Source organism: Agelaius tricolor, unplaced genomic scaffold, assembly GCF_023055355.1.
Source record: "Agelaius tricolor isolate 1412-34295 unplaced genomic scaffold, bAgeTri1.0.p SCAF_1, whole genome shotgun sequence".
Taxonomy (NCBI): Eukaryota; Metazoa; Chordata; class Aves; order Passeriformes; family Icteridae; genus Agelaius; species Agelaius tricolor.
Window position 1 is genome coordinate 66,702,710 of NW_027269261.1, and position 27,035 is coordinate 66,729,744.

A 27,035-nucleotide genomic window follows, 5' to 3' on the forward strand; every position below is an offset into this window, starting at 1 on the left:
ACAGGATAAGTAAATTTGCTTTTATTTAAAGTAGTAAGATTTTCAAACTAGAATAATGATATTAAATATTATTTATGCATTAACAGTTGGTACTTATCTTCATTTTTCTAATGCAAATACTCTATCAAAATATTATTTGATACAGTAAAAGAGGTGTTATCCCTTTTCATTGCTCTGTAAAAAACTTTATATGATGAAGTGGTTTGTGCAATGCCCTGAGGATTAATGACAATTCATGGAAAAGTGCAGCTCACCAAATGCTGAAAATCCTTGATTTGAGCATAGATAATCAGGGAAAATGGATGTGTGCAAAATGTCTGAGATTTCCATGTCTTTGGAATGTTTTTTGAAACCTTGTTCACCCAAATTAACCTGAGGGGAAAATAGCTTCCAGTTTAAGGGGCTGGACTGTCTTGGGGTGACTTTTACCTGACTTTGGTAAGGACAGTTCCAAACCCACAGTGATTTTTCAGCATCTAATAGGATTCCAAATTGCCTTATTGTTCTGGATCTGAAGCTGCCCTGAATCTCTGAATTCCTCAAATTATGATATTTTCATGTATTTCTTCTTTGTCCTTTATTCCTTAGGACAGGGGCAGCTTTAAAGGTGCTTTTGTAACTTTCCAGGAACAGGAACCTCTGCTATTGAAATACAAATATTAAGATAAATTGCTTGTTGATGTGCACAACTGCAGTTTTCTTCCTTTGTAGCTGAAGAAGAACCATATATATTGGCTGTGGGGCCTGAGGGTCTCTGGAAGCAGCGATTGGATAGCTACAGACAAGGAGAACTCCTCCATCCTCATATAAGAAATGTTTCAGGTACATACTAAACAATTTGCACGCTGCTGCTACAGGCTTTTTGGCATTTCTTAGCTCTCCATAAATTTCACCAACAGCACTGAAAGACAAGAGTTCTCTAGACTTGAATGTTGTGCAGAGCAGTACAGCGGCTTCGCTGATCCAACACTTTGGGTTCATCCCCTTCTATTTTACGAGTCAAATTAATCCTTAGTGAAACCCTTCTGACATCACCACAGTTACAGCAGAGCTAAAATCAACCCTCTAAACTAAGTAGGTCTGTCTCCAGCATCCCAATATATGTCATACATTTATAATAATCAGGGCTATATATGTACAATACATGTACATTATTTCCTGTAAGGAAGCATTTACCTTCACATTAGCTGAGCCTAACTGTACATTTGTATTGATTTTTAAAAAGCTGAAGTGCATGACTGCTTTTTATTCTTTAAAACAATGGAGTTTTTTTTTTAAATTTACATGTTTGTGTAATGCTTAACATCTTTTTTTTCTTCAAGACCTCGACTGGTATAATAACACTCTTTATTGGATTAATTCCATGGGGCAAGTTCAGACCTGGACGTTGAACAAAAGAAAGGGTACCAATGAGAACACTTATGTGTCTGATGTCAGAAATGCAAGGATGTTGGCCTTTGATTGGTTGGGTCAGTGCTTGTATTGGGCTGGCAAAGCAAATATGGTAGGTACAGCTGCATTTCTTAAAAGAAAAAAAACCCTTAAGTCAACAATAAAGACTGTAAGGCTGTATTTGGGAAAATAATCCCTACTTCTTGCAATCTGAGATACAGTTGGACCTTTGCTATTATAATGTAGAACAAGGAGGCCTTTCTTTACTTAAGTGATTTTCCACAGTTATACAGAAGTTTGGGGTAAAATATTCACTAACATTCACTAATGCAGGATACTGAATTCACCAGGTGCAAAACAGGCAAATCAAACATATTATCCACAGTTTTGTTGGATTCAACATTGTGAAAATTAATGAAGATAGTGAAAATGGAGGCTGCCCTGTTGATCTCAGCCAAGAAGTAGATGGACTTTATTTTAATCAAATTTGGCACTATTTGTTTACACAGAGATTTTCAAGGTTGACCTCTGCTCTGTGATATTTTGCAGATCACTGCAGTTAAAAAATAATTACAATTGCACTTTGTACACTCTCATATCAGGAACACTGACATGTGAATTATTTAAAAGGTATCTGACTTCAAAATTGTAGTGCTAATTTATGCAGTGCTGTCAAATTATGCCTTTCATTCCTTGTAAGTGCAAAGTCAGAAGCTGTTTTAAAAACTGGAGCTAGGAGGCCAGATTTCACACTGCCTTGCACCCTCATTTACACTTGTGAATAGTGAATATGAAGTGGGTGAGAAGTTCTGTCAGACAGAAGGCTGCCAAAACTGGGAAAGCGAAGGGAAAAAGCTATTTCAGCTTTTTTCTTTTGTTACTTTCTGGCAAAAATGAACTAATAATTTTGCATTATTCTTCATCCTTTTACTTTGAATGCAAAAGGTTTAGGCTTTGAAAGCTGAAGGCTCGCACAGTCTTTTGATAAGCAGCTGTGGAAAAGTCACTAATGTACACTAAGCTGATCATAGCTGATGTGATGCTAAAGTCAATTTTTTTGTCCCTAGATTTACAGAAAATCACTGTTGGGAGGCCATATAGATGTTGTAGCTCATGTTGTATTCCCAGTGAAGGATCTAGTTGTGGATTCAGTAAATGGCTATTTGTACTGGGCCACAATGTATTCAGTGGAGAGCACAAGATTGAATGGAGAGGAGTACTTCATGTTACAAGAGCAGCTACAGTTTTCTGGTAAACAGGTGATTGATTTTTTACTTCTCTTTCTCTCTATGAGAGATGGGGTGGAGGGGTGGTGTGTGTTTTAGTATTTAGATCTCTTGAATATAGTCAGTGTTCATAGCTGTCAAAATTGTGGTTGCAATGCTTCTCCTTCCCACATGTGAAAGGTTCTTTTTTTCCAAATGATTGAAGTCTAATGGTCATGTCTGGCTTTCACATCAAAATATGGATCCAGAGATTCATATCATTCTGCCTCTTTTGTGATGTTCCCCAGCTTGCAGGACCTGACAGGGCCAGTTTTGAGGCTTAGCACTTGCCAGGGATACCAGGGTTGCAGAAGTGCTGTTACAGAAACAGGTTTTACCTGTGATGATGAGAGAGGGGGAATGGCATCTGCCCCTGCTGCAGCCTGGCACAGCTTGCTGCTGCTGCCACAGTGCTGGTGAGGGTGCCACATCTGCCTCCAGTCAAAGGAAAAAAGGGACAGGGAATTGTTGTTTTAGCTGTATTAGGGTGGAGAACAGGTCCCATGCAGAAGTAGAAAGGAGAAGGAAAATAGAGATGCTAGTTCCACCAATAGCTCACCAAAGATCCTGTAATATGTGGATCATTAGCTCCCTTTTCCTACCTGGAGACACTTTGTTATGCTCTGAGGCCTGCACAACCTCCATATCTCTGCTGACTTCTCCTCTGCCTTTCTTCCACATTCACCCCTCTCTGATGTCCTACCAAGTCTCTTAAAAACTTGGTTCACTGCTGGCTCCTCATAGATTGTTGTGAGCTTCTCCAAATCCACCCTGCCTCTGCCGCCATGTGAGATTTGACCTCATTCTTGGTAGGTGGAATTTGGTCTTGCCTACACAATGGAAGAACTCTGATGCTGAGTATTCTTCTCATGAAAAGATCTGCCAAGGTCTTAGCGTATTCTTTCCTCCCTGCCTCCCTCACTTTCTTCCTTCCTTTAAAGCCCAGTCTTTGTTTTTATTCCACCTGTCATACAAATTGTACTCCCATTTAACCTGAAGCCAGATTGTCCATTGAAGCCTCTCTCCAGTTTTAGAGATCTATCTCTCTTAGTTAGCTTTGTATCATCCCCCAGAACATTTAACTTTCTTTTACCAAAAGAAAAGAATTTGGTGTTTCTCTGATCATAAAACAAAGCCAGGCCTGGTTTAGTCCATGAAAGGGAATTAATATTCCAAAAGGCCAGCTAATCTCACAGGTATTTTACTTTCATGAGGGCTTGGTAAGAAGGAAGGCAGGTTCTGGTGTGCCACCTGCTATACTTGTAATCCTGCATACAGAGGAACTGTAAAACTTTTGTACATGAGAGAAAAGTCTGTGCTGCAAAGGGCCAATCTCTCTCCCAGTACTAGCCTCCCTACCTCTCTGTGGAAGCTGGCTGGTGTGGACTGTCTCCATGGGAAGGTATATGTTGTCCAAGCTCAGCAGCACACTTGGACATGTCTTCTGGATGATCTGTGGCACAGGACTAACATGTTCCACTTTATTCTAAGTGGCAAACTTCAGCTTCCTTGCCCTTCTCTTTTGATTCTCTACTTACTTCTCTGGATCACCTTGTGCTAACCTCAAATTTCTTGTTCTTGCTTCAGGAACCTTGGCAGCAGTAGGACTGCTTGTCTGGTCCTGTCATTTTTTTTTTTTTTTCTGCACCTTTCTCTATGTCAGTGATACCAGCCTTCAACCATTCACTTATTCACACCTCCTACAAACAAACATCTCCTCTCCTGCTTCTCTGTTGCCCTAATCTGTGCACTGACTTCTGAACTCAGCCTCCTGCTGTGATGCACACAGGCAAAAAGCCAAATACAAATGTCTAGATTGAGAAGTGACCAGTTGTAGCTGACAGGTGTTTCTTTATTAAAATAAATCTCAGAATAAAACTATCAGAAAAAAAAAAAGGACAGCACAACATTCTTTAATGGTGCAATTGTTGAGCTGGTTGTTACTGTTTCAATATCAAGAGGTAAATACATGTTTGCACAGGTACTAATATGTATTTTCTTTGCACAATGAAGTTCTTTACGTGAAAAGGGCATGTCTTACCTCAGTATTAAAGCATAGATGTAATAGTTAATTGCTGTTATCCAACAGTTAAAGTATGTTCTCCATGTAAGTGGTTCTTACTGATATTCACCATCTGTTTTTATGATAAAGAATTGCTGTTCAGCTGGATCTTCAGCAGTTTGTAGTTGTACTTCCTTTTTGCTTGAAATCTGAATGCTAGGAATAGGAATAGAAGAGCCTACTGTAAAAATGGCAGGTTTCCTAAACAAATACAAAGGCAGAGCTTTCAAAGTCTAATTTCTTTGGCAGGAACTAAATCCTTCTATGGCAATTATTTTGTTTTCTGATCAGTTGTTTAGCTCAGCTGGTGTGTATTGGCAGAGCTTGATTGATTTGAGCAGAGCTCCTCTGATTTATTCCAACTTAGGATCTGGCATAGAATTTCCAAAGCTCTTAGTAAGTTGTTTACACTGTACAGTATGATAGAACAAAAGTAATTGTATAGGGGAGCAGCGAAGTGCAGTATATGGAAGTGGGGCCCAGGACCCTTTAGGTATGTTTTCAATATTTTTAGTCAAAGGGTATTTCAGATAGCCAAGTTTATCCTGCAACTCATGATGTTCAGTTACACTGCACCATCTCAAACACATGTTGTGCCCAGAAACTAGTACCTCTCATGAGCTGGGAAGGTGCTTGCCTGTTTTTGAAGCATCACAGAAAGGAGGTGTTAAACTGCTGCCTAACTCCTGAAAATGAATAGTACAAATATTTATTTGCCTTTTAATAGTGATGATACAGGGGTCAGGATAAAGAAGATGGACACATCTATAGGAAAATGTAATAGCTGCAGGAAAAAAAAATGGGGCAAGGAAGAAGGGACCCAAAGGTTCAAAAAAGCAACATAAATTCAGGAAGATGTCATTTAGCATGGAGCATGGGAGGGAGAATAGGTAAATGGGATAAAATATAGCACGACTGACTAAATATACACTCGGGCACATACACGCTGTGAGATATTTTTAACAGGACAACCTACAGGAGCAATCATTCAAACCTTGATTTTCTGACATACAATGTCAACAGAAATACGTCAAGAATATGATTACATAAGGAGCAACAGACAACTAAGTGATATAACATTTGCTTTCCTGTCATCATCTTCTGCAGTTTATTAATGAAGAGTTAGGGCAAAAAAAAAGGCTGTTCCACTTACATACATGATAGAAATTTAAGCTTATAAGAGAATAGTTATGACTAGTGTTTGCATGAGAAGTTTGAGAGCTGCTGGAAAACATGTTCAGAGAGGCCCCAAACAACTTGTTAGCTGTGCTAATGATATAAAATAGACTAAACTTGGTAACATTTAGCAGACTAACTTATGGAAGCAAATTCTTTTTTATTCACACAACAGATTATTAAAGATCTGATTTTTATTACTGTTGCATATGGCATTGGATCTGTTGTTTACTGCAGAAACAAGAAAACTCTATTTTGAATATTAGAACCTATTAAAAAGAAATAACAAATCTTTCATGTCCCTTAAAGGAAGATAAAGCATTGAAGTAATGAACAGGAAGATTGTTTGGTTTCCTCCCCCACTTTATTTCATAATAAATTATTTACAAAAATTTAAATATTCAAATTTCCTGCTTAATCAAATAAATGAATTAAAATTTTGCATCTATTTTCCATAAGTAATGCAATATTTTAACTGTTTATTTGTAAAATCAAAGCTGGAAAACAAAGACAAAAGACCTGAAATGCTTTTTTCAAAAGGTGATTCTGACTTTCAGGCTGGATATCACCCACCTGTTTCAGACAGATAATGTTAAAATACCAGAGGTGTTTTGGAGATTTTGACAGGTACTTCCACTAAGCACTTGATATGCTATTGCTATCATGTCGGAGGTACTCAGATACTCCAGGGATGAACACTGTGACAGGTGTTAAAAAAATGTTATCTGGAAAATCATCAGCTGCTATAAATAGGAGTCCACCAAGGACCTGATTATTTTCTAGTGCTATCTCTTTTTGTGTTAGAATAAACATTCATGGTAGTAATGCTATTTTTGCCAATAAAGAGGAACTCATGATGTTGTCTAGACAACAGTTATGCCTAAGGGTGCTTATCTCAGAAGTGAAGATGTGTTCCAATTCCTAGTTGGACTGTTTTTTTTAGGTGGTTGGTGTAACTTTGGATCTCACCTATGGTTTTCTGTACTGGCTTGTGCGAGATAGTCTATATCTAAACCTATACAGAGCTTCTCTCTGCAAAGAAGGGTAAGTAAATATATTGCAGAGATAAGAAAGTCTGCATTCTCTAGTTTTTCTCATACTCTTTAAGAAAAAAATGTTGTCCAGTTTTGTATTTGCTGGGAAATGCCCTGACAAAGGCAGGAATGATGAATCTGACTCCATGTTCTCAGAAGGCTAATTTATTAGTTTATAATACTATATTATGTTGAAGAATACTATACTAACTAAAGAATACAGAAAGGATACTTGCTTAATGCTAAAAAGATAATAATGAAAACTCGTGACTCTTTCCAGAGTCTCAACACAGCTTGGCCCTGATTGGCCAATGAGTGAAAACAACTCACCAGAATCCAATGAAACAATCTCCAAACACATTTTACACAAGCACAACACAGGAGAAGCAAATGAGATAAGAATTGTTTTCCTTTTTTCTGAGGTTTCTCAGCTTCCCAGGAGAAAAATCCTGGGTGAAGGGATTTTTTTAGAGAATGTGAATGCCACAGTCCAGTGCTGGGCACACTATTTACTAATTTAATGATAAACAAAACCAAGAGCTAATGATCACGGCTAGCTGATGGCAAACTACATGTTGTGGTGGTTGGTAACAGTTTTACAGTGAGAGGAACAATGTACAGAACCTCAGCTGAACTGAGGTCATGCTCATCAATTTTTAGACTTAGCTTTAGGAAATAATTGCTGCTTATTGTCTGTTTTATCTTGGCATTTACAATGCTTGACAGCTTCCAAGTGCCTGGAGCTCTGTAACTGGCTCATCTTTCATGAATCTCAGGATTTGAACTGACACCACTTTCTCACCTGAGCAAACAGTACTCAGCAGGCTTTCTTCTTGATCATTCTGAATGTGAAATGGCTGCATAACTCCAGAAAGGCAAAGTTTATTAACACGAAACATAAAGAACACTGTTTATGGGTTAGCTTGATTATATACTAAAGGCTTGAGAAAAATGGTGGTTTTCTCTAAGTGCAAAGTGTATAATGCATAGTAATTGTGAAACTATGTTTTTGCTCCCTTCCATGTGGAGAATGTGATTATCTTAATTTTTTTTTTCAAGCATCAGATTAGATTGCTTAAACTTAATTGAGCAGCATCTGTATTTACATGTGCCCATAATGTTGCAGGCTGGCTTTGTGTGGAATCAGATGAATTTTCTGACTGACTTTAGACTTTCTATGATTAATAGTAAACACTTAAAGAATCAAAATATGTTGATTAGTTTTAGCTGGAACATACAGCTCCATTATGAATCAATTGGCAGTCATAAATCATTGTCCCTGGTATGCCAGAATGCAGAGATTAGAAGTGATCCAGCCTAATGGACCTGGATGGTGTGTCAAAGCTTTTCCAAATTTATTTGGATGGCACGTGTCTAAGCTCAAAGACATTTCTGAGATGGCAAAATGACAGCTCTTACAACATATTTAATCTCTTACCAAGATAAATTGGGACCTAAAAAGGCCTGTAAGTTTTGATGTATGATATACAAGGCAGATTAAATCACGGATGATCCCAGCAAAGAAAAATGTTAATAGATCTTAGTAAATAATTGAAGAAAACTAACGGTCAGATAAATCTGAGTTCCTGATCTAGTGAAGTAGAATGAATCTCATGCTCTGAGGTAGACTTCACTGTTTCAGTGGAATTGCTGAGAGAAGGTGGGCTGATTTTTCAAAATACTCATTTTTCTGCATCTATGCAGCAGAATTTTAAACCATTTTATAACTGTTTTCCAATGAAATAAAGGGAATGAAGGTCTTTTTGTTCTTTCTGTGATGTCTCATATTCTGAAAAGTGTTCCTCTTTAAAAAGCTTAAAGAAAAATTTTTAATTTGACTTCCTGCCTCCTACATTTTAGAATTTGAATTATAAGTATTAAGAACTTGAATTATAAAAAACTTTACAACATGTCAAACCTTGCATAAAGCTGTTCCCTCTACATGTGGGCTATCAGTTTGCTAATTTCATACATGTTTCCACAGTTGTAGTAATGCCATCATCACAGAATTTGCAGCATGGAGTACTTCAGAAATATCTCCGGGTTCACTGGAATACTACAGTGGTCGTCTGTTCTGGATTAATAAGCTTCAGTTCATTACAGTCCAGGAAGTCAATCAGAGCCTTAGCATTCCCTTCTCACAACCAGCAGAGTTTACAGCCTTCACCCTTGTTCAGGCATCACTTAAACCTTTGCCAGGTACATTATTTTCTTTATCTAAACGCCTCAATAAAGGTATTCACTGTCAGCCTGCAATTCTTCATTCTTGAAATTCTTTGCCCATTTGACAAAAGAGAAGGATAAGAGCAAATTATTAATAAATATATTAATAACTTATTAATAAATATATCAGGATATACCTGATATATGTGTGTATATATGTCACCTGATAAATATATCAGGATAATGTGCAATTATAAAAGCTGATGGTAAACATATGGATAAAAAGAATATGTGCTGTTGCTATTTATTGTTTCTATTTAATGTTGGCTTACAGGATTTACTTCCATGTTCTAAGTAGTCTACCTATTCCTCACATTCCTTAGATTATTATTATTTCTTCTGTTTATGGATAGGAAACTTTTCTTCTACGCCAAAAGTGATTCCAGATTCAGTGCCAGAGTCTTCTTTCAGAATTAAAGGAAATTCTACAAGTTTCCACATCACTTGGAGTCCCTCCACAAAGGTGGAATGGGGAACTGTCTTTTACTGCGTGGGATCAAAATCTCTACAAGTGAGAATATTGATGCAATCCCTACCTATTATCTACATGTATTACTGCATCTACTTGCTATTTTTACAAAGAAATTGAGTTTGTTTCTTTTCTGGCATTTCAAAATTGGTCAAGAACTAAACTAAATTGCAAACACAGTGCAAGTTGCCCAGTTTCTCCACCACTGCAGCCAGCAGTGGCTCTGGGCTAGTGGCTGGGATGGCAGTAGTCAGACAAGGAGAACACAATGATCAAAAATTCATGAGAAAGCCTCTTACAGTAACTCAGAGAAAGAAGTGCCCTCTGAGATGACAGTGGGACAGGCTTTGCCTGAATGTGAAATGTAGCCTCCATCCCCCCTTTAGTGCATTTGGCAAGCTTTACTTTAAATTCAAAGGGCAGATTGCTGGCACATCACTACCCACCAGTGCCACAGGAGCTGGTGAAACAATGACCACTCACAGGAAGGGAAGCTGTGTTTTGATTTAGGTGACCAGTTTGGTGAGGGAATTCTGGAAAACTGAAGGCCTTTAGAGCAGGAAAAATGTCTTGCTTTATTTTGTTCTGTTTAATTTCATTTGCAGCCTCTGGAGAATGAAGGATGCCTTCACCCCCATAATCTGACAGTGCCATCCTACCGAGTGGATTGGCTGGAACCATTTGCACTCTTTGATTTTACTGTCACTCCATACACATACTGGGGCAAGGCACCAATGACATCTGTATCCCTTCGGGCTCCTGAAGGAGGTACTAAAATTTTACATCCTGTTCCTCATGTGTAATGGGTACTGGGAGAAGCTCAGTGTCAGCAAGTGAAACCCTGGTGAAGGATGAGCAGCTTTCAGAGCTAGTTAGCTGCAGGCAGAGTTGCAAGGACATGTTTCTGAGTATCTTTGGCAGTCATCTATTGCATACATAAATGCAGACAATTGAAGTAATTGAATTCAGAACAGAAAATGCAGGGCAATATATCCAGCATGTGCCTGTGACTATGAGCAAGAAAGAGAAACTGAATTCATTACAATGAACACGAAAAGCTGCATGCAATATCTTAATCACTTAGTAGATTTTAAAAAAATGTTATGCACATTTTACTCTTGCTTCAGTGTTTATTTTTGCTCTTATGCATGTCAAAATTAAGTTAGCTGAAATATAGTGTTGAGTGACTGAAGCACTGAGAAAGCTTATGAGATGCAGTAGATTTTGAAGTGAATAGAAGAGGAAATAGAATATGCTTTGTGTTGTGAAAATTTTTACAGCCCCATAGTTACATACAGGACTTGGCTAAATAGATATGTCCTAATCTCAGTGCAGGAGTGCAATTTTTTCCTGTTTATACAGCTCTTTCTTTTGGCTAGGTAAGTTAAAATCAGATAGCTTCACATCAATGAAAAACAGGAAGGAATAACCATTAAGTTTTAGATAACCTTCTTTAGAGTTAGTTATGAGGTTTGAGTTCATGTTTTAACAGGAGTATTTTGTTCTGTGTATTTTATCTTTATTTTTTATACAGTCCCTTCAGCCCCTAGGAACCCTAGAATATATGTGTTACAGAATAACCTACGTGGAAGTGATGGAAAAGTCCTTGTGGAGTTCAGGTGGGACAGACCTGAAAGGGATAATGGAATATTAATGCAGTTCAGGGTTTACTATCAGCTAGTGAATCAGAGCAGCACTGCTGGCACTTTCATGGAGTGGATTGAAGGCAATGTTAAACCCACCCAGATGCAGTTTTCTCTCAAGGATGTGCTTCCCAGCCTCACAGTAAGGTTTCAGGTATGAAAAATTACTAAGCTTGTCTCGTGCTAGATGGTAGATGTTATCTGTGCAGTCTGATCTGTTTGCCTGGGAGATGTTTTTTTGGCTTGGGGCAAGAGCTTGTGGTTTCTGCTTGTAGAACTGCTGATTTGCTGACTCACCCATACATACCTACCTGGCTTAACTTCTTTTTGTATCATGTTGTTCACTCAATGGTGAAGCCCAAAAGAAACTTTTCTAGAGGTTTCTCCAAGCCACTGCTAGAAACTGCAAGTTGAACACAGATTCAACTGATGTGGTAGAAAGTGACAGGCCTTTTGAACAGAGCCACAGTTTGAGAAAGTCAAGGATTCATGTGGCTTCTGTGGAAAGAGACTTCCAGTTCAAAACTTGTCAAGAAGTCATTTTTTCATTGGGATGAGTTTTGGAACGGACTGAATGTGTGCTTGAAACACAAGTTAAAAGCAAGAGAGCATGTCATAGAGCAGGGACTAATGAGAGAGAACACCATGTTGGTTGCAAGGTCAACAAATAGTAGGAATTGTTCCAGGCTGGGGAAGGAAACAAAAAGACAGTCTGGAGTCCTTTGAGCTCTAACTGGTAGATGCAGCATGGATTGTCAATCTCTGGGCCACTGGTTAAAGTTCATAGCCACAGTCCCAACTTGAATGCAGCCTTTGAACTGACCAGCATAGCCTTATGTCAAACAGAGCACACACTTATGTTCCTAGATGAGCAGACAGGGGTTTTGTCTCTGTTGGCTCTACAGGCTCTATAGTGCAGTCATTTCTGCTGTTAGTTAACATAAGTATCAATCTCCTGTCCCACAGGTGCAGGCCTTCACCTCTGTAGGTCCAGGACCTTTGTCTGACATGGCAGAGAGGAATTCATCAGGTATGGATGATTTAGTTGCCATCTCATGGTTTGTGTGCAATAGCTGGTGAAATGACAGTACAAGAATTTGGCAATCTGATAAATAGCCTCCAACATGCTATGTAACATACAGCAAACACAACAGAGGAAATGGTTACCTCCTCTGATATGAAAGATTAACACATTCCTTATCATTCAACTAAATTTGGGAATTTCAAGCCTTTCCTCAAAACTACGCTAAATTAGCTTTTTTGTGCAACTCCAGGTTAGCATGGAACAGTAGGTTTTCACCTGTAACCTGTTTACTGCTAGAGATCATAATATATTTCTAGTTTGGCTGTTAAAGGTCATTAAATGAGCAAATCTGTTTTGCTGTGCTTAAATTTGTTAGGTAAGCATTCACAATGCCACTGAAAATATCTTAGTAGTTTGACTGTGATGACAAGAGGGCATCTCATTACTTTATTTATTTTCTGTTGCAAATAAAATAAGTTCAGACCCAACATTTATTTGTATCTTGTACTTGCTTTCCTTATGAATGACTGTGTTTATCTAGGATGGGATTTTTTTGTTAATTGTGCTGTGCCCTTTTCCTTCCAGATCTTTTCCCTATCCCAACTCTAATAACTATTTCTGCCAGCAAGTTGTTTCTTACTGACATAGATAGTGGTCATACCATCTGGGAACTTTCAGCCAAGACTGATGTAAAGGACATCTGTTATATTGCTAATGATGACAAAGCATACCATATCACTGAAGATTCTCTTTTTATTCTTGATATACAGAATGCTTCAATGTTTCAGGTACTCCTTTGGTCACTCCTTTACTTGAGAGAATCTAGGAAAATTATCATTACTTGACCATTATTGCCATTATTTTATGGCCTGTAAAACTTTGTTTTTGAAAAAGTAAAAATGACCAGAGTATGCCATTGTTAAAGTTGTCCTATTAATCATAAATAGTTTACTGACATCTGCTTTGTTGATATTTTTATCAGATGTTCAGTTTAAAATTCATACTAGTAAATATAAGAAATTAATATTTTGTATCGCATTTAATTTAATTTTATTTTATTGACATCATTCTAATTTCAAGAATAGGGAAGCAACAATTGATATTTGTGAAACAATAGTTTTGATTATTCGAAAAATGTTTCCAGTCCATGACACGTCTTTGTATTTTGACTTCTAGTTCCTAAGCAGGCATTTTTCTTTTAAAAACAAATTGGTTTTCATAATGTCTTAGCATCAGGTTGGAAAATTCTGTCCTTTTAATTTTTTTCTTAAGTTTTTCAAAGATGCGCATCTTCACAATGTCACAGCCATCACAGTTGACTGGATTGCAAGGCATCTCTTTGTTGCCCTGAAAACACCACAGAATGAAACTCAAATATTTTTTATTGATCTTGAGCTCAAAAAAAAATCTCTACAAGCCTTGAACAAGCAGCTCAGCAAAAGTAATTCAACTGTATCATCTCTGTTGTCATATCCTTTCTTAAGGTAAGGCACATACTAGTAATAACTTTTTTAAGAGCAAATTTTAGACATGATTTTCACTAAAACTTGAACTGTTAAGGACCAAAAAGGACTTTTTATAGTGGATGAGTTTTGGCATTATGTAAATCTCAGAAATTTTTGAATGTAGTGCCACTTAAGTACTGCTAGTTGAGCTTGGACATAGCTAATTTCAAAAAGATGTTTGTGTTTGAGTAACAATTTTAAATTATGCTTAAATACTGATAGGTACTTCTATATGTGTAATGCAAATGCAAGTAAGCACAGATAACATTTTTTTTGCAGTAACCATTTTATCCAGAGCAGCCAGTTATTGTGTCAGACTAGGATTGCCTTTAGGTTGGTCAGGTTGAAGTTTTCCTACTGAAAGCAGTGCATTTTCTTTGGTAGCCGCTTGTACTGGCTGGAAGCGTTTGATAATGGCAGCCACGTGTTTTATTATGATATTCTGAACAACACTGTGCACCACATCCTGGGACATGGATTGGTAGAAAAACAGATGAGGAGCTACTGCACCTGTAATGTCACAGAAGCAGAGCTGGGAAGGCCTATGAGTATAGATCTGTCTGACTCCAAAAATCCCCAGCTGCTTTTCATCAGAGGAAGAGATGAAATATGGGCCTCAGATGTGGATGGTTGCCACTGCTGGAGAACTATCAAAATACCAAATATTCAAGGTCTGAGTGTCTTTTATTTTTCTAGGTAGTTTGTGATTCTTGCTGTCTCTTACTTCAAACAACTTTCATTTCAGAAAATAACATTCATGAAGCACTGATTATAGAACTGATTCATCTATAGTCAAATGTTTGTGTTCTGTGTTTCCAGTTGTAAACTTTATTCATACAAACTAGAAGAGCAGTGTGAAGATGTTTACTGATGCAAGTGTGTATTCTAGCAAGATGTAAAAGGAATGCTACGGCCTCAAGTGCTACTTGTCAATAGATTTCACTTAGAATATTAACACATTATTTACTAGGATTTTGTATTAGCTACATCTATTGCAGTTAATCTCAATGAAAAGATACAGTAACAACTCATGCCTGAAAATGGCATTGCAGACTTCATCATGTGGGGAAGGTACTTCACGCAGGTAGATAATTTGTCTTGTATGACAAACTATCCATGTTTCACTTCTTGTGATAATAACACTTACTCTTGGTTGCTCAGTTCTGGAGGTGTGCTGGTAAAGCTGCTCTGTTACCAGAGGAGCTGTCTTAGTTGCTCCTGAGAGATGGCAGATCATGGTGGTTTTCATCTTGGAAAAAAGAGCAAAGTTTCTTTAGACAACTCTTGCTTTCGTGTTTCATTTCTTGTGTTTGTTAATTCAATAGCAGTTCTCATAATTATGGGTAATTAAACACCTTCAAATCTACACCTGTAAACTGGAATAGCAGTGTTTTAGCTTCATGAGACCTGCTGGGAAATATCAGAAATCTCTTGTCAAGGGGAGGTCACTGGGGATACAGTATGGCCAAAATGGCTGTATTGACTCACTGTGAAAACAAGCACCCTTCTGCTCTTGTAAAATCATCTGCTCTGGGTTGACTATAAAACTTATTCATGCAATGTTTTCCTACAGGTATTAAAATAGGCAGCTTGACTGCAGATAAGAAATTTATATACTGGACTGCTGAAACAAAGGAATACACTGAAATTTGGCTAGCAGATAAAGAAAACAGAAGTCACTTTCTTCACAAGAGAGCAAACCAGTCGCTGAAAATCTTAGCTTACAGCTCAGCAGCACAATCATATCCAGGTAAAGGGGATTTGGGTTCTTTTGTGAATGTAACCAGTTTCTGTCAGAGCATGTATTTAAGTTGCACATGTGTATTTATGTGAAGTATGCTTCATGGATTCAGGCACCTTCTAGACAGAAACAATTTGGACTTTTTAAAAAGGATGAATATAAGGACTGGTCTTGTGTTGAATACAATGGAAGGTCATGATGATGAATATTTCACCTGTTTGTTAATGCCAAGCTATGCCTATTTTCAAAGTTGTGTCAGACATGGAGATTTAGAAAAGGTGGTGCACATTACAGCACAGAAAAAGAGAAAATATGTTCCACAGTGTTGTAGCCAGAGTTTGATAGTGATCCCTGTTGTGACACAGATTTCTGAGTTTGTTCACAAATGTATAAAACTAAAATAAAGGTCTGTCCTTTCAAAGATAGAGAGATAAGAAATCTGCTTATTAAAGTGATTCATAATGAAGTACCCAAGAGACAACTACAGGTTACATTATAGCAGACCCAGGTATCACTTAGAACTCCTGGTATTTTAAACAAACCATTGTAGAATGATAATGAAATAAATAAAACATTAGTTTTAATAGAAAAATCAGGATTCATGATACCTATAGTGATTATCTTTATAAATGCAGAGGTATAGAAGCTACTACCATGATGAATATATTCAAAATAATTATTGAACTCCAATTTTACATAAAAAACCTGGCAAATATACAAATGAATATTTCAATAATATGAACTTCTTTGGAATAAAAAAAATTTCAAATTCTTTTGAGTAGCTGGCACAGTCATGCCTGCCTGTGGCTGCTCTGACCAATGCTCAGGCTATTCTTGCCAACACTTCGGGCACGTTTGTTCTCATGAGATCTGTGTGGGCTTGGCTTTGATGTAGGAGCCTGGTTTGGCCCTGGTACAGAATGTGCCAATCCCTATCCCCAGGGACAGGGTTTCGTGCAAGAGCCTCAGGCTTGGCTGGTGCAGAAAGGGAAGAACCAAATTTCAGTCCAAATAGATTATTCCTATCCAGAGATCCCCACAGAGATTTTCTAATTTACACTGACAGCTGCAAATACATTTGGAGGAATATGCATGAACCTGACTTTGATAGCAATGGCAGGGTTGCTCGCTTTGGGACAAAAGATCTTAACTATGAGGTCAGTTGTTGTGGCCTAAGGGCAAGAATTGGTCCTTGTACCTTCTTCCCTGTGCACATGCCTAAATTTCTTCTTAGCAGGAAGTCCATTTAATATATTTTTATTTTGTTTTAGAAAAGTCATCAATTTTCTTTTGTTACTTTTCAGTAACTGTCAGTGTAGTTTTATACTGTTTTCTCCTCCAGACTCCTTTTCTACTTCCCACATATGTCTCTCATTATCTGTTGTTACATTACACATGGAAAGCTGTCTGGAAGAAAAAGCAGATAACATTTAATTGCTAGAGAAAGGCAATGTCTATGCAGTGTATCTGTCTTTCCTGTTACAGGCAAGTTTGGGCTCATCAATATGTGCTGCCCTAACAACACAGCAACTGCAGTTTGCTACGCCTCCTACAAAGAAGTAGCAAATTGTACATCTACGTCTTCTACTTCAAGAAGAACTTAAATTCTTTATTAAACTTGTATCTTGTCAAAGATAAATAAGAGTTTCTCTGAGGATCACTGTTTTTGTGTCCATGAAAGTAATCAAATAAAGTTGTTTCAGGCAGAATTTTCTTCTGTTTCTCTTTGTGAGAGCAGAAAAAATACTTTGTAGTTGTGCTTTCTCTTATGAATGGTGGCAGAATCCCATGCAAGTTTGCATTGGTCCAGCCATAATTTTAACTTTTAATCTTTTAATGTCTTTCCTAGATAAAAGATGCCTGATTCTCTTGCCGGACACTGAGAAACCTACTATCCTTGCTACAACTAACACCAGTTTTACATTAAGCTTGCCATCTCTCACACCACAGCAGCTCTGCCCTGGCATATCCCAGCCTACGCCAACATACCTGGTATTTTCCAGACAAATGACAAACATCTGCAGGAACTCAAGGCAATGTTTGTCTACTCCACAGCAAAAAATATTGGTATGGCTACTTCACACAGAAATGCATGTGATACCATCTATAAACCGGGAATGTGATGTCGCTTCTAGTGACTTTATGAACCATTCTGTAGCTTTCTGTCAGCGAGTTTTTCCATTTCTGCATCCCAACAGTAACTGTCCTTTCTCTATGGTATTTAGTAAGTGGTAGACACCTTAGTTTTCCCTTTGTGCAAGAGCCCCCCTTCTTTTTGTCTTGTTTTTTGGTATGTACTCTCTTTCTGTAGGGACCTATTACCAAAACTGTGATTCAAACATTTTTTTTTTAACACTAAAGTGTTTTACAATGCAAAAACACCACTGTATTACTTTTTAACCACACATTTCATTGACAGATGATTGGGTTGACATATGTCTCTCTTTTCTAAGATTGCATGTTTATTATCTGATTTGGACTTACAGGAATATCAGGGTCCTATTGCTGTCTTAGAGAACCTACAGCCATTTTCGAGTTATGCCATACAAGTTGCAGTGAAAAACTACTATTCAGAAGAGGAAGTGCTGCCTGTGGGAGAAGGCACAGTTGGCACAACTCTATATGGAGGTTTGTTTCATGTTTTATTCTGAATTTGAACCGAATTCTCATCTCAGTTAGAGGAAGATGTATGCAGGTTTGGGCTGTAAATCAGAAAGTGGACAAACAGTCTGATTAAAATATAACCTGGGTAGATCTTCACAAGGTTTTGGCAAACAGACTTGATGAATTTGTAAGATTCATTCAATATATTTGTATCTATTCTTCAATGCTTTGGCTTATTTGCTTCCTGAGGAAAGATAAATTATGGTTTAAAGTGGCTAAACAGTTGTAGTTTCTGCCTTGAACCACACCTTTAAGTAAGTTGTGTTTGAATGTAGGTGTGATTATGTATGTTTAAATATCTGTGTTATATATTCATTCAGCATTAAGATTGTTTCCCTTGGCTTGATGTTGCTCTCATGATTGCTGTTTCTAAGGGTAATGCAGATTTATTTTGTTGTGAACTGGGCTGAAAAGGCAACACTTCATTTTTACTTTTGGCCTGAATGAAAACAGGTCATTTTCAGTTGATTTCAAGAATTTTGATGTGCCCTTTCAGTCCTTGTTCTTTGGGAATACTACAGTCTGAGCTGGATGTCTCCTGTGCTTGTAAATACCTCAGGGCAGGAAGATGATTCTACTCATTCCTTGCTTCACCCTACATGTTTGCAGCCATGGGGCAGCTGCTGTGCCAGTTTTCTTGAAGCTCTTGATGTTTTCCAGAAAAAGAAGGATCATGCAAAAGGTTCATGTTATGCTTTTGCATATGTTGCAGCCCAGCCCAATAGAACTTCCTTGCTCAGCACTTTTTCTTGTTTTGCATGTGCAATTCTGTACATGTACATTTGTCTTTATGAGGAGCTGTCTTTGTGCTCCTCTGCAGATAACTTTCTCTGTGCTTTTACTGAAGTCCCTTGCTGAAACATGGAAAGCCATTATGAGGGGTAGCTATTCCCCATGGTGTACATAGTGCTTGCTCTTCTGTTGTGTCAGTTTTGCTCTGTTGTGCCTGGTGTCAGCAGCCAGTGTCAGCTTGATCCACATAAACTCTTCATATGCAGAGCCATCAGGCACCTCTCTTAATTCCTAAGTCAGCAAGTCAGAATTATAGCCAAGTCTACAGCATATCTGTGTTTTGCTGAAAGACTGCGGAGGTGGTACCTAGGGATACTTGGTGTGGAACTCACTGGGATCTGGGAATACTGTGGCCCCCATCTTCATGAGTTTTTTTGCCTGGGTTTTGTTCTGCAGAGTTGGAGCAGTTCTTTTTTTTTTTTTTTAGAGAGGGTAAGGGAGTAAAACTGAGAGGCACAGAGCCCTTGGGCACTGGCTCCCTTAGCCTGGCTGCATCAGGGCTGGCTGTGGCTGGCACAGAGCTGTGCTGCACAGCTGTGCATGTGAATATTGCCATGACATGCAGTGAGGGAGCCACAGCAGGACTCCTAAAGTTTCCCTTTACTTCTTTTTACCTCTCTGTGCATTTTGGCTGCTTCAGAAGTTGATGGAATAACTGGAATTAAAGCATGGACAGCCGCCACTGCATTTTTCTTACTTTCCTCAATGTCTCTTTCCCCAGCGATCAACTGTGCCCAAGAAAACATTTTATCCAGAATACCTGGCAACAAGTACATGCCAGGAGTCCTGATTTCCCTTTTTCTTTCCTTAGGGATGCACTCTTTAAAGGTTTCTTTAAGGGTTCATTCATAGAATAATCAGCCTCTCTTTTTGCCGCCATTGTCCAGAGGAGAGCATCACCTGTGAGCTGCCAGTGGCTTCTCTTATGCACAGATCATTCCCTGGTTTTTATCCTGGGAGCAGTCACATTTTTCCCCTTAAAAACCCTCTGTTTAAGGTGAGCTTCTTTTCATCTTTCAAGTGGAAGTGAAACAAGAGGTGCAGGCATATTACAACCCTTCTCACGGAATCCAGACATGCTACACTTTCAGAGTTCTCTAGTTCAACTATGCTGGGTATTTTTCTCTTAACAGTCAGATCCCTTAGCATCTGCAACATCAAGCAAATATGCTCCCATCCTATGTGGATCTCCTGAATATTGTGAGCTGGTCTCTTCTACCTTGCCTGCAGTGAGAGGACTGGAGGCAATGGCCTTTACCTGAGATGGGAGATTCAGATTAGATATCAGAAAAAATGTTCACACTGTTCAGGTGGTCAGGCACTGGAATATGTTTCCCAGTGAGTGGTGGTGGATTCACCATCCCTGGAGGTGTTTAAGAGGCACCTGGTGTTGGGTATGTGGTTTAGTGGTTACAGTGGTAGTTCTGGTTGACAGCTGGGCTTAATGATCTGAAAAGTCTCTTCCAACCTTGATGATTCAATCTTCCTATGGAGTAAAATGAACACCCCCAAACACCCAACAATTCTAGCCTTCTATCAGTAGATTTCAATTCTTTGCACGGAATTCCACATCTGTAATATAAAATTTGTGTGATTTAATAGATTTAATAACATTATATATTATTTGTATGTGGAAAGGATTGACATAATTTTTTTTTTTGTATGGGAAACTGTGCTAGGCTGCAGCAATGTACATCCTTTCAGTGATGAAACATAAAGGTAGATTATAAAATGGGAGACTGGATTGCTCCACTCAAATGGAATTTTTTAGTCTCATGTTAAAATGAAATATGAAACTCAGAACAGGTTTCTCTAGTTGGGACAAAATGAAAAATCTGGATGAAAATCAAGTCTTAGACAAAAAGCAAAGAAAACCAACAAAAAACCTTCACCCCACCCCAGCTTACAAACCCTGAGTATTTTGAATAGATATTTGTATCAGCATTCAGAGCTTTTCAAATTTGTTGAAAAACTTCCAGCCAGCTGTAAATAGAAGGTATATGTGTCCTGACACTTATGTTCTCAATTTCATGAATGTAACTGCCAGTTTAAATTGTAATCAGATGCTGCTAGAGCCTCTTGAAGTGTGTACACTATTTAACACCTCTGAAGCTGTGTGAATTCCCTCAATGCCTTTTTCTCAATTCTCTAATGAAGTGAAAGAAGCTTGGAATAATTTGTGCTTTCCATCAAATAGCAAGGTAGAGAGAATGAAAAAAGAGGAAGACAATGCATTGCTCTTGCCACAGAGTGTCACTCTTACTCCACATATGCTTTAGCTAGACAAATAAGAAATTTGTCCTTTCCTAGTCTAGTTTCTGTATATTTCATTAAATAATCTCTAGTCTTGCTACTAGGATATGAATTAAAACATATGGACTCATCATTTTGATATGTTGGGAACATAAATCGTGTAATGACTTGTTAACTTTTTACCTCTCTGGACAGCTCAATAGGAAATAAAGAATTTTTTATACAGAGTAGGGACATGCCATATACCATTACAAAGTCTGTGATCTTAAAGCTTCAAAGGAAGGGTTCCTTTTTCCAGAACAATTAGTGAGTAACCAGCTGGTATGGACATCTGACCAGCAACTCAATTTCTTCCTTACACAGCTCAGCCAGACTGTTTCTGAGAAAAAAATTTAAATTATATGAAATAATGGATTTTCTTCCCTCAAAAGTTTCCATTCAAGAAAAGACTTTCCAATTGAAATAGTGCACAGTTTTGGGTTTTTTTGTGCGTGTGTGTGTGCATATTCAAGTAAACACCATATTAAACTCACATCTGAGGCCCTGATTAGGAAGCTAAGAGGGAACATGAATTCAGTGATATGACTATAAATATAGAGGTGTGTGTGTGTATATATATATGTGTGTGTGTGTGTGTGTGTATATATATATATATGTTTTCCTGTTGTTCAGTTTTTTTTTGGTTTTTTGTCTGCTTGGATATTGAGATAGCCAAGAAAATACTAAAAATCCCTCAAAATATTTTGAAATTGTCTTCAGCTGACTGACTATACCAGAATTATGAGTTTTGCACATGTAGAGTTTTAGTCCTGTGAGTGAAACACATACATCCTTCTTTCTTTTCTTTCCTTGGTGACATTTCTTGACTACTGTAAAAGGGAGATTAATTTTTCTTTCTGTTTCAGTACCAGAGGCAGTTAGCACTATTAAAATATTAGTTTTGTCTGACACCACCATCAACATATCCTGGAGTGAACCTCTGAAACCAAATGGACCTCTTGAATCCATCCGCTATCAGATCTCTGTCAATTTGTTGCCTCCTGTCCCAGCGACACCATTGCGAAAAAGTGAATTTTCAAATGAGGTGCTTGCCTGGTCTGTCAGTGGGCTCCAACCTGGAACAAATAATTCCTTCAAGGTATCATTGCAAGTAGTTTTACTAGTCTGTTCAACCTGCAAATCTTTAGACTTCTCTTCTGCAAAGTAGACAAATAAAAGTATGCAACGTGGATTCATAAGAACAAAATTTGCTACTTCTCCCTTTACAGATGAAAGCTGAAAAATATAGTAAATCTGGACAGCAGGTCTATGATCAGAGTGACATTTTCAAAAGTAACCAAGTAAACATGTTGTCTGCAGAATGTGCACTGGGTATCACATATAGAGTGATTTATACAGTTGGGAGAACATTCAGATGATGGCAGGAGGGGATCTGTAGGTCCTAATTTGATTTTGGGCTTTTGTAAATGATTTGGATAATATAATGGGAAATATATATACACACACATACCTAAATACCTGTATGTGTGTATGCAAGTATGCATACCTAACTGTTCATATAAGCCTGTGGCTTAGTGAAAAGCAATGTGCTAAGGCACTTCTTGACTTTGTGTTTCTGTGGTTCTAAAACACTGCCTCATATGTGATGAGACATCTGCATGGCTGTGTAAGAGCGTGTGGCATTTAAGAAAGATCTAGAAAGAGAAGGGACTTGGTAGAAATCTGAGATGGGAAACTAAGAAGTCTCTGAGGAAGGGTACTCCTGGACATGAACTTTCAGCCTGAAGGTATATAACCTTGCAGCTATGAGGGGCAGAATCTTTCTACACCTTAATCTCTATTGCCTGAATACTGTCTTGTTTGAAATGTTAGTCTTCCAAACACTTGGTGCTGCTAAAGCAAAGCTGCCTTTCCAACTGCTCTGGTATTGTACGGTTCATCCATTGCCTTACTAGGTTCTTGCTTTTCATCCTGATGAGAACTGGTTTTCTGAAAGTGTCCCTATCATTGCAAAAACATTTGAGACTCCAGCTGCACCTATCAACATAGTCCCCAGAAACACCAGTTTCCAGCTAGAATGGAGAGCTCCTCTGCACATCAGTGAAAACAGCTTCTGGTTTGAGCTGCATAAGGTAAAAATACCTCTAAGTTTTGGGGTTTTCAGATCAGAGAAAATTTAACCTACTCTGCCCTGGTAAGCAGGACAGGGTGGGTGGCAGGATGTACATGATGAGTCTCAGTGGATAATTTGGGCATGGTGATGTCAGTCTTAGCTGCTCAGCAGGGGCAGGATGGAGTCAGCATTTGCCAGGAACAAGGAGGAGTGCAGCTGTAGCATTTAGTGCTCCATAGTGCCAAAGGACATCCTGGATGACCTCACCAGAATTCCTTCTGAGTCTCCTGTTTCAGCAGTCCTATCCCTGTTTCCTCACTGCCCTGCCCCAACTGGGTTTGCAGTTGCAAATCCTATGTCTGCCCTGCACAAGAAAAAGAAGAAAAGGTTTTTCAGCAGTAAATATTAGCTACAACCTCGTATCTGGATTTATTTTCCTGTGACAGAAGTTAGGAGAAAATGCCAGAGAGAAGACCAGGTCCAAGAAGTAAGGAGTAAGGGCTGCAGTGAGAGCAGCATGCATGGAAACTTCAGACTTCAACACCTGAACCACTGGACGCGGAAAAATTCACGTCCTAAACTGGATCATGCAGATTCTTTACTATAGAGAATCAGATTCAATAGACCTACACCAAACATTTCCCTGTCCTAAAATAAATGTCACATCACAATTCCACTAACCCACCACCTCCTTTCAATTGCATCATGTCAAGCTGAACTCATGGGCACAATGATCCAGAAATATAAGGGGAAGGCTCCTTTTGGTCGTGTAAAGCAGGCACTTAATCTGTTATTCTTTGTTACTGCCAAGACTTGTAGGTCTCCTGAAAACAAAGAAGAAAATTAGGGTTTGTGTCCTTGGTCTCTGAGAGGACAAAGTCCCATGGTTGAAAGAGCACCTGCGTCATATTTCCACTATGATATTAAGAGGTGGCAAAGTAGTTGATCTACCCAGGAATAGAACTGTGACACACTTTCAGCAGAAAGTTGACCATAATGATATTTTATTTCTCTAGTGGCCAACAAAAAGTGACTGGTTTTCTCCTGTGAACACTACATGCATAGGAAACCTTGTTTACAAATGCAACCTCACAGGAACTCTTCCTTGGACCAACTACTTTGTAAGAGTCACAGTAGTTTATGTCACAGGAGTGAAAAGCACTTCTTCTTCCACAAGCTTTAAAACTACAGGTAAGCACTTAACATAGCATAACAAGATTTTAAGACTTTACAGGATGTGAACATTAAACATAATATTTTCAAAAATTTAACAGTGAATTTTCTTATACTAAGACCCAATCGTTCTGTTTGTTTGAAAAATGAATAACACAATACCATACATTCAGATGTAATGTATGGTATTGTGTTATTCATTTTTCAAACAAACTCATTACTGGTGAAAGGCTGTATGTGGGTAAAAATTTTAGGATTCATCCATCACAAAGAGAAGGCCAAGGATTCATTCTCTCTGAGGATTATTAATATAGACCCTCTTTCCTTTTGTATGTCTAAACACTCATGTGTGCATCAGATTTTTCTCTGTGCCTGTTGGCCCTTTGTCATGCTACAAACACATTTTAAGCATTCTGTTTCTTCTCTGTTTGGCTTAAGCTGGTGTTCCCAGTAAGCCAGGAGTTCCTAAAAAAGCCGAAGACTCCAAAAACTCTCTACAGTGGGAAAAGGCTGAGGACAATGGAAGCAAACTGATATACTATATCTTAGAGGGCAGGTAAGCAATGCATGAGGCACTCTTCCCATAGGTAACAGCCCAGAACAAATCTGGGTGTGCTGGGCTTTTCAGGTTGGCTCTGATGGGAAGAACGAAATGTATATAATCAGAAAGGCTCTTCCCATTGGGATCTCTGTCTTAGATACCCATAATTTCCAGAAAATTTCTGGAAAACCAAGAACCCATAATTTCCAGAAAATTTCTGGAAAACACAGAACAACATTTTCAGAGTAATCTTGAAATACAATTATATATTTAGATCTATGTCAGTGAACTAGAAGATTTGGAGAGAATTTCAAATCACAAATCTTACATGTAGTATGTATATTTGGCTAATATATATGCATAAATATATTAGTGTTCAGAGGACTGAAAGAATATTGCCAGAAAGAAAGTCTTCCTACCCATGTGGGATGACTGCATAATTTTTAAAGTGCTCTGTGATCAAATTCCAATTGCCTGGGCTACTGATGTCACACTAGAGTGCCAGCTCACTCTTATTCCTGCACTGGCATTGGAAGGGCTGATTGAGCAGGTTAGAGTATATTGCTGTAGGCAGTGACTTTGAATTTCTAATTTTTTGACCATGACTCTGGAGAGATTCCTTTAAAGCAGTCAGTGCAAAGTTTAATTAATGCATTATTTTAAAACTAGGAGAATCTATCTTCTGAAATATTCCGGTGATTGTTTGAAGTCATTACTGATGCAGGGAAGCAATTTTCTAAACTCAGCCATTATTTCTTTCTCTGTGCTTATGAAAGTTAAGCACTGACAGCACTCTGAGCTGGAAATGCTTTACCTATATAAGCTTTCACCCAGACATATTTTCCTGGTGCTGTAAGCTTCCTACAGTTCCATGAGCATGCAGGAGCTCTGACCTGCATGCTCTGAGAAAACAATAATTTTGATATGCCAGGAGATATTCTGTACCTGATTTTCTGCAGATGGGTAAGGAAAGGTCAGTTCCTTGGTCTGTGCCAGGGCTGTGCATTAGCTGCTGTGGTCTCCAGACTCCAGCTTATTTATCTCTGGAATCATAATGCTTCACTGAGGTGGTCTTTTAACGTAGTCAGCTTTTCTCTTGCAGTTTGAATGTACACAGGCTGATGGTTTTGACTGAATTTCACACCAGGTAGAAAAATGTTAGGCCACTTGCATAGCATTCTAGAAAATGTTTGCCTAACCCTTTTAATCAACCTCTGTTTTTCGTATAGCTCTAGTGGCAACATGTACGCACCAAGGGTGTAAGTTTTCCCATGTCTTTCTGGTTTAGAAGTGTTTGGCCTTTTTTCTTCATTAAAGTGTGTTGGGAGAATGAGTGGAAGGGAGTGGAATGAGTGGAAGGGAGAGCTCATGAAGGTCATTTCACATGATGTATTACGGTGTTGTGTGACATGAAATGATATTTCAGATATGGCCTTTCAAGTTTAGGTACGTGGTCTTCTTTTGCTTGGTGAATAATCAGCTCTGAATTTATTGTAAGCAATCAATCTCAGTCCAATGGGGAAAGGAAAAAAGACACCCAGCAGTCAGCAGATACTATGGGAAAGTGGTTAGCTAAAGAATGGTATCTCCACTGCCAATGACTTGCTTCCCATTTAGCTTGTGAAACCTGATGCACAAGAGATACTGAATTACCTTGGGTCTGGAAGGGAAAAAAGCTCTAGCACAGTAGATTTGTTTTTGGTTTTTTTTGCCAGAAAGCAAAATAAGAACATTTTGAAATCTTGGCTGTGAGGCATATACTGAAACAGATGAATCAGGCATATATTGAACAGTTTTTCATGTCTAAAGTGTTCTAGTATTTAATTTCCAATCCCAACATAAAGATGCTTGGTTCCTAGCATAGCTGAAATGGCATGCCAGAATTTTCTTCTCTGTAGCCAGAATCCCATGACCAGATTGAGCTTTTATGCAGAGAGAGAAATGCTGTGAAAACCATGGAACTGA

General features: G+C 38.3%; 1 protein-coding gene across 1 annotated transcript in view; it reads left to right on the forward strand.

Moving 5' to 3' along the window:
• Positions 1-27,035, forward strand: part of ROS1 (ROS proto-oncogene 1, receptor tyrosine kinase) — a 67,918-nt gene that overhangs the window by 17,618 nt on the left and 23,265 nt on the right. The window contains exons 15-33 of the mRNA XM_071438097.1: positions 712-822; positions 1,323-1,504; positions 2,460-2,651; positions 6,839-6,939; positions 8,914-9,128; positions 9,506-9,663; positions 10,227-10,389; positions 11,156-11,418; positions 12,231-12,294; positions 12,874-13,076; positions 13,561-13,772; positions 14,178-14,464; positions 15,367-15,543; positions 17,384-17,601; positions 18,021-18,162; positions 22,149-22,381; positions 23,199-23,375; positions 24,373-24,547; positions 24,968-25,085. Of these exons, the coding sequence (XP_071294198.1) occupies positions 712-822; positions 1,323-1,504; positions 2,460-2,651; positions 6,839-6,939; positions 8,914-9,128; positions 9,506-9,663; positions 10,227-10,389; positions 11,156-11,418; positions 12,231-12,294; positions 12,874-13,076; positions 13,561-13,772; positions 14,178-14,464; positions 15,367-15,543; positions 17,384-17,601; positions 18,021-18,162; positions 22,149-22,381; positions 23,199-23,375; positions 24,373-24,547; positions 24,968-25,085 (3,391 nt within the window). The remainder of the gene's footprint in view (positions 1-711; positions 823-1,322; positions 1,505-2,459; positions 2,652-6,838; positions 6,940-8,913; positions 9,129-9,505; positions 9,664-10,226; positions 10,390-11,155; positions 11,419-12,230; positions 12,295-12,873; positions 13,077-13,560; positions 13,773-14,177; positions 14,465-15,366; positions 15,544-17,383; positions 17,602-18,020; positions 18,163-22,148; positions 22,382-23,198; positions 23,376-24,372; positions 24,548-24,967; positions 25,086-27,035) is intronic.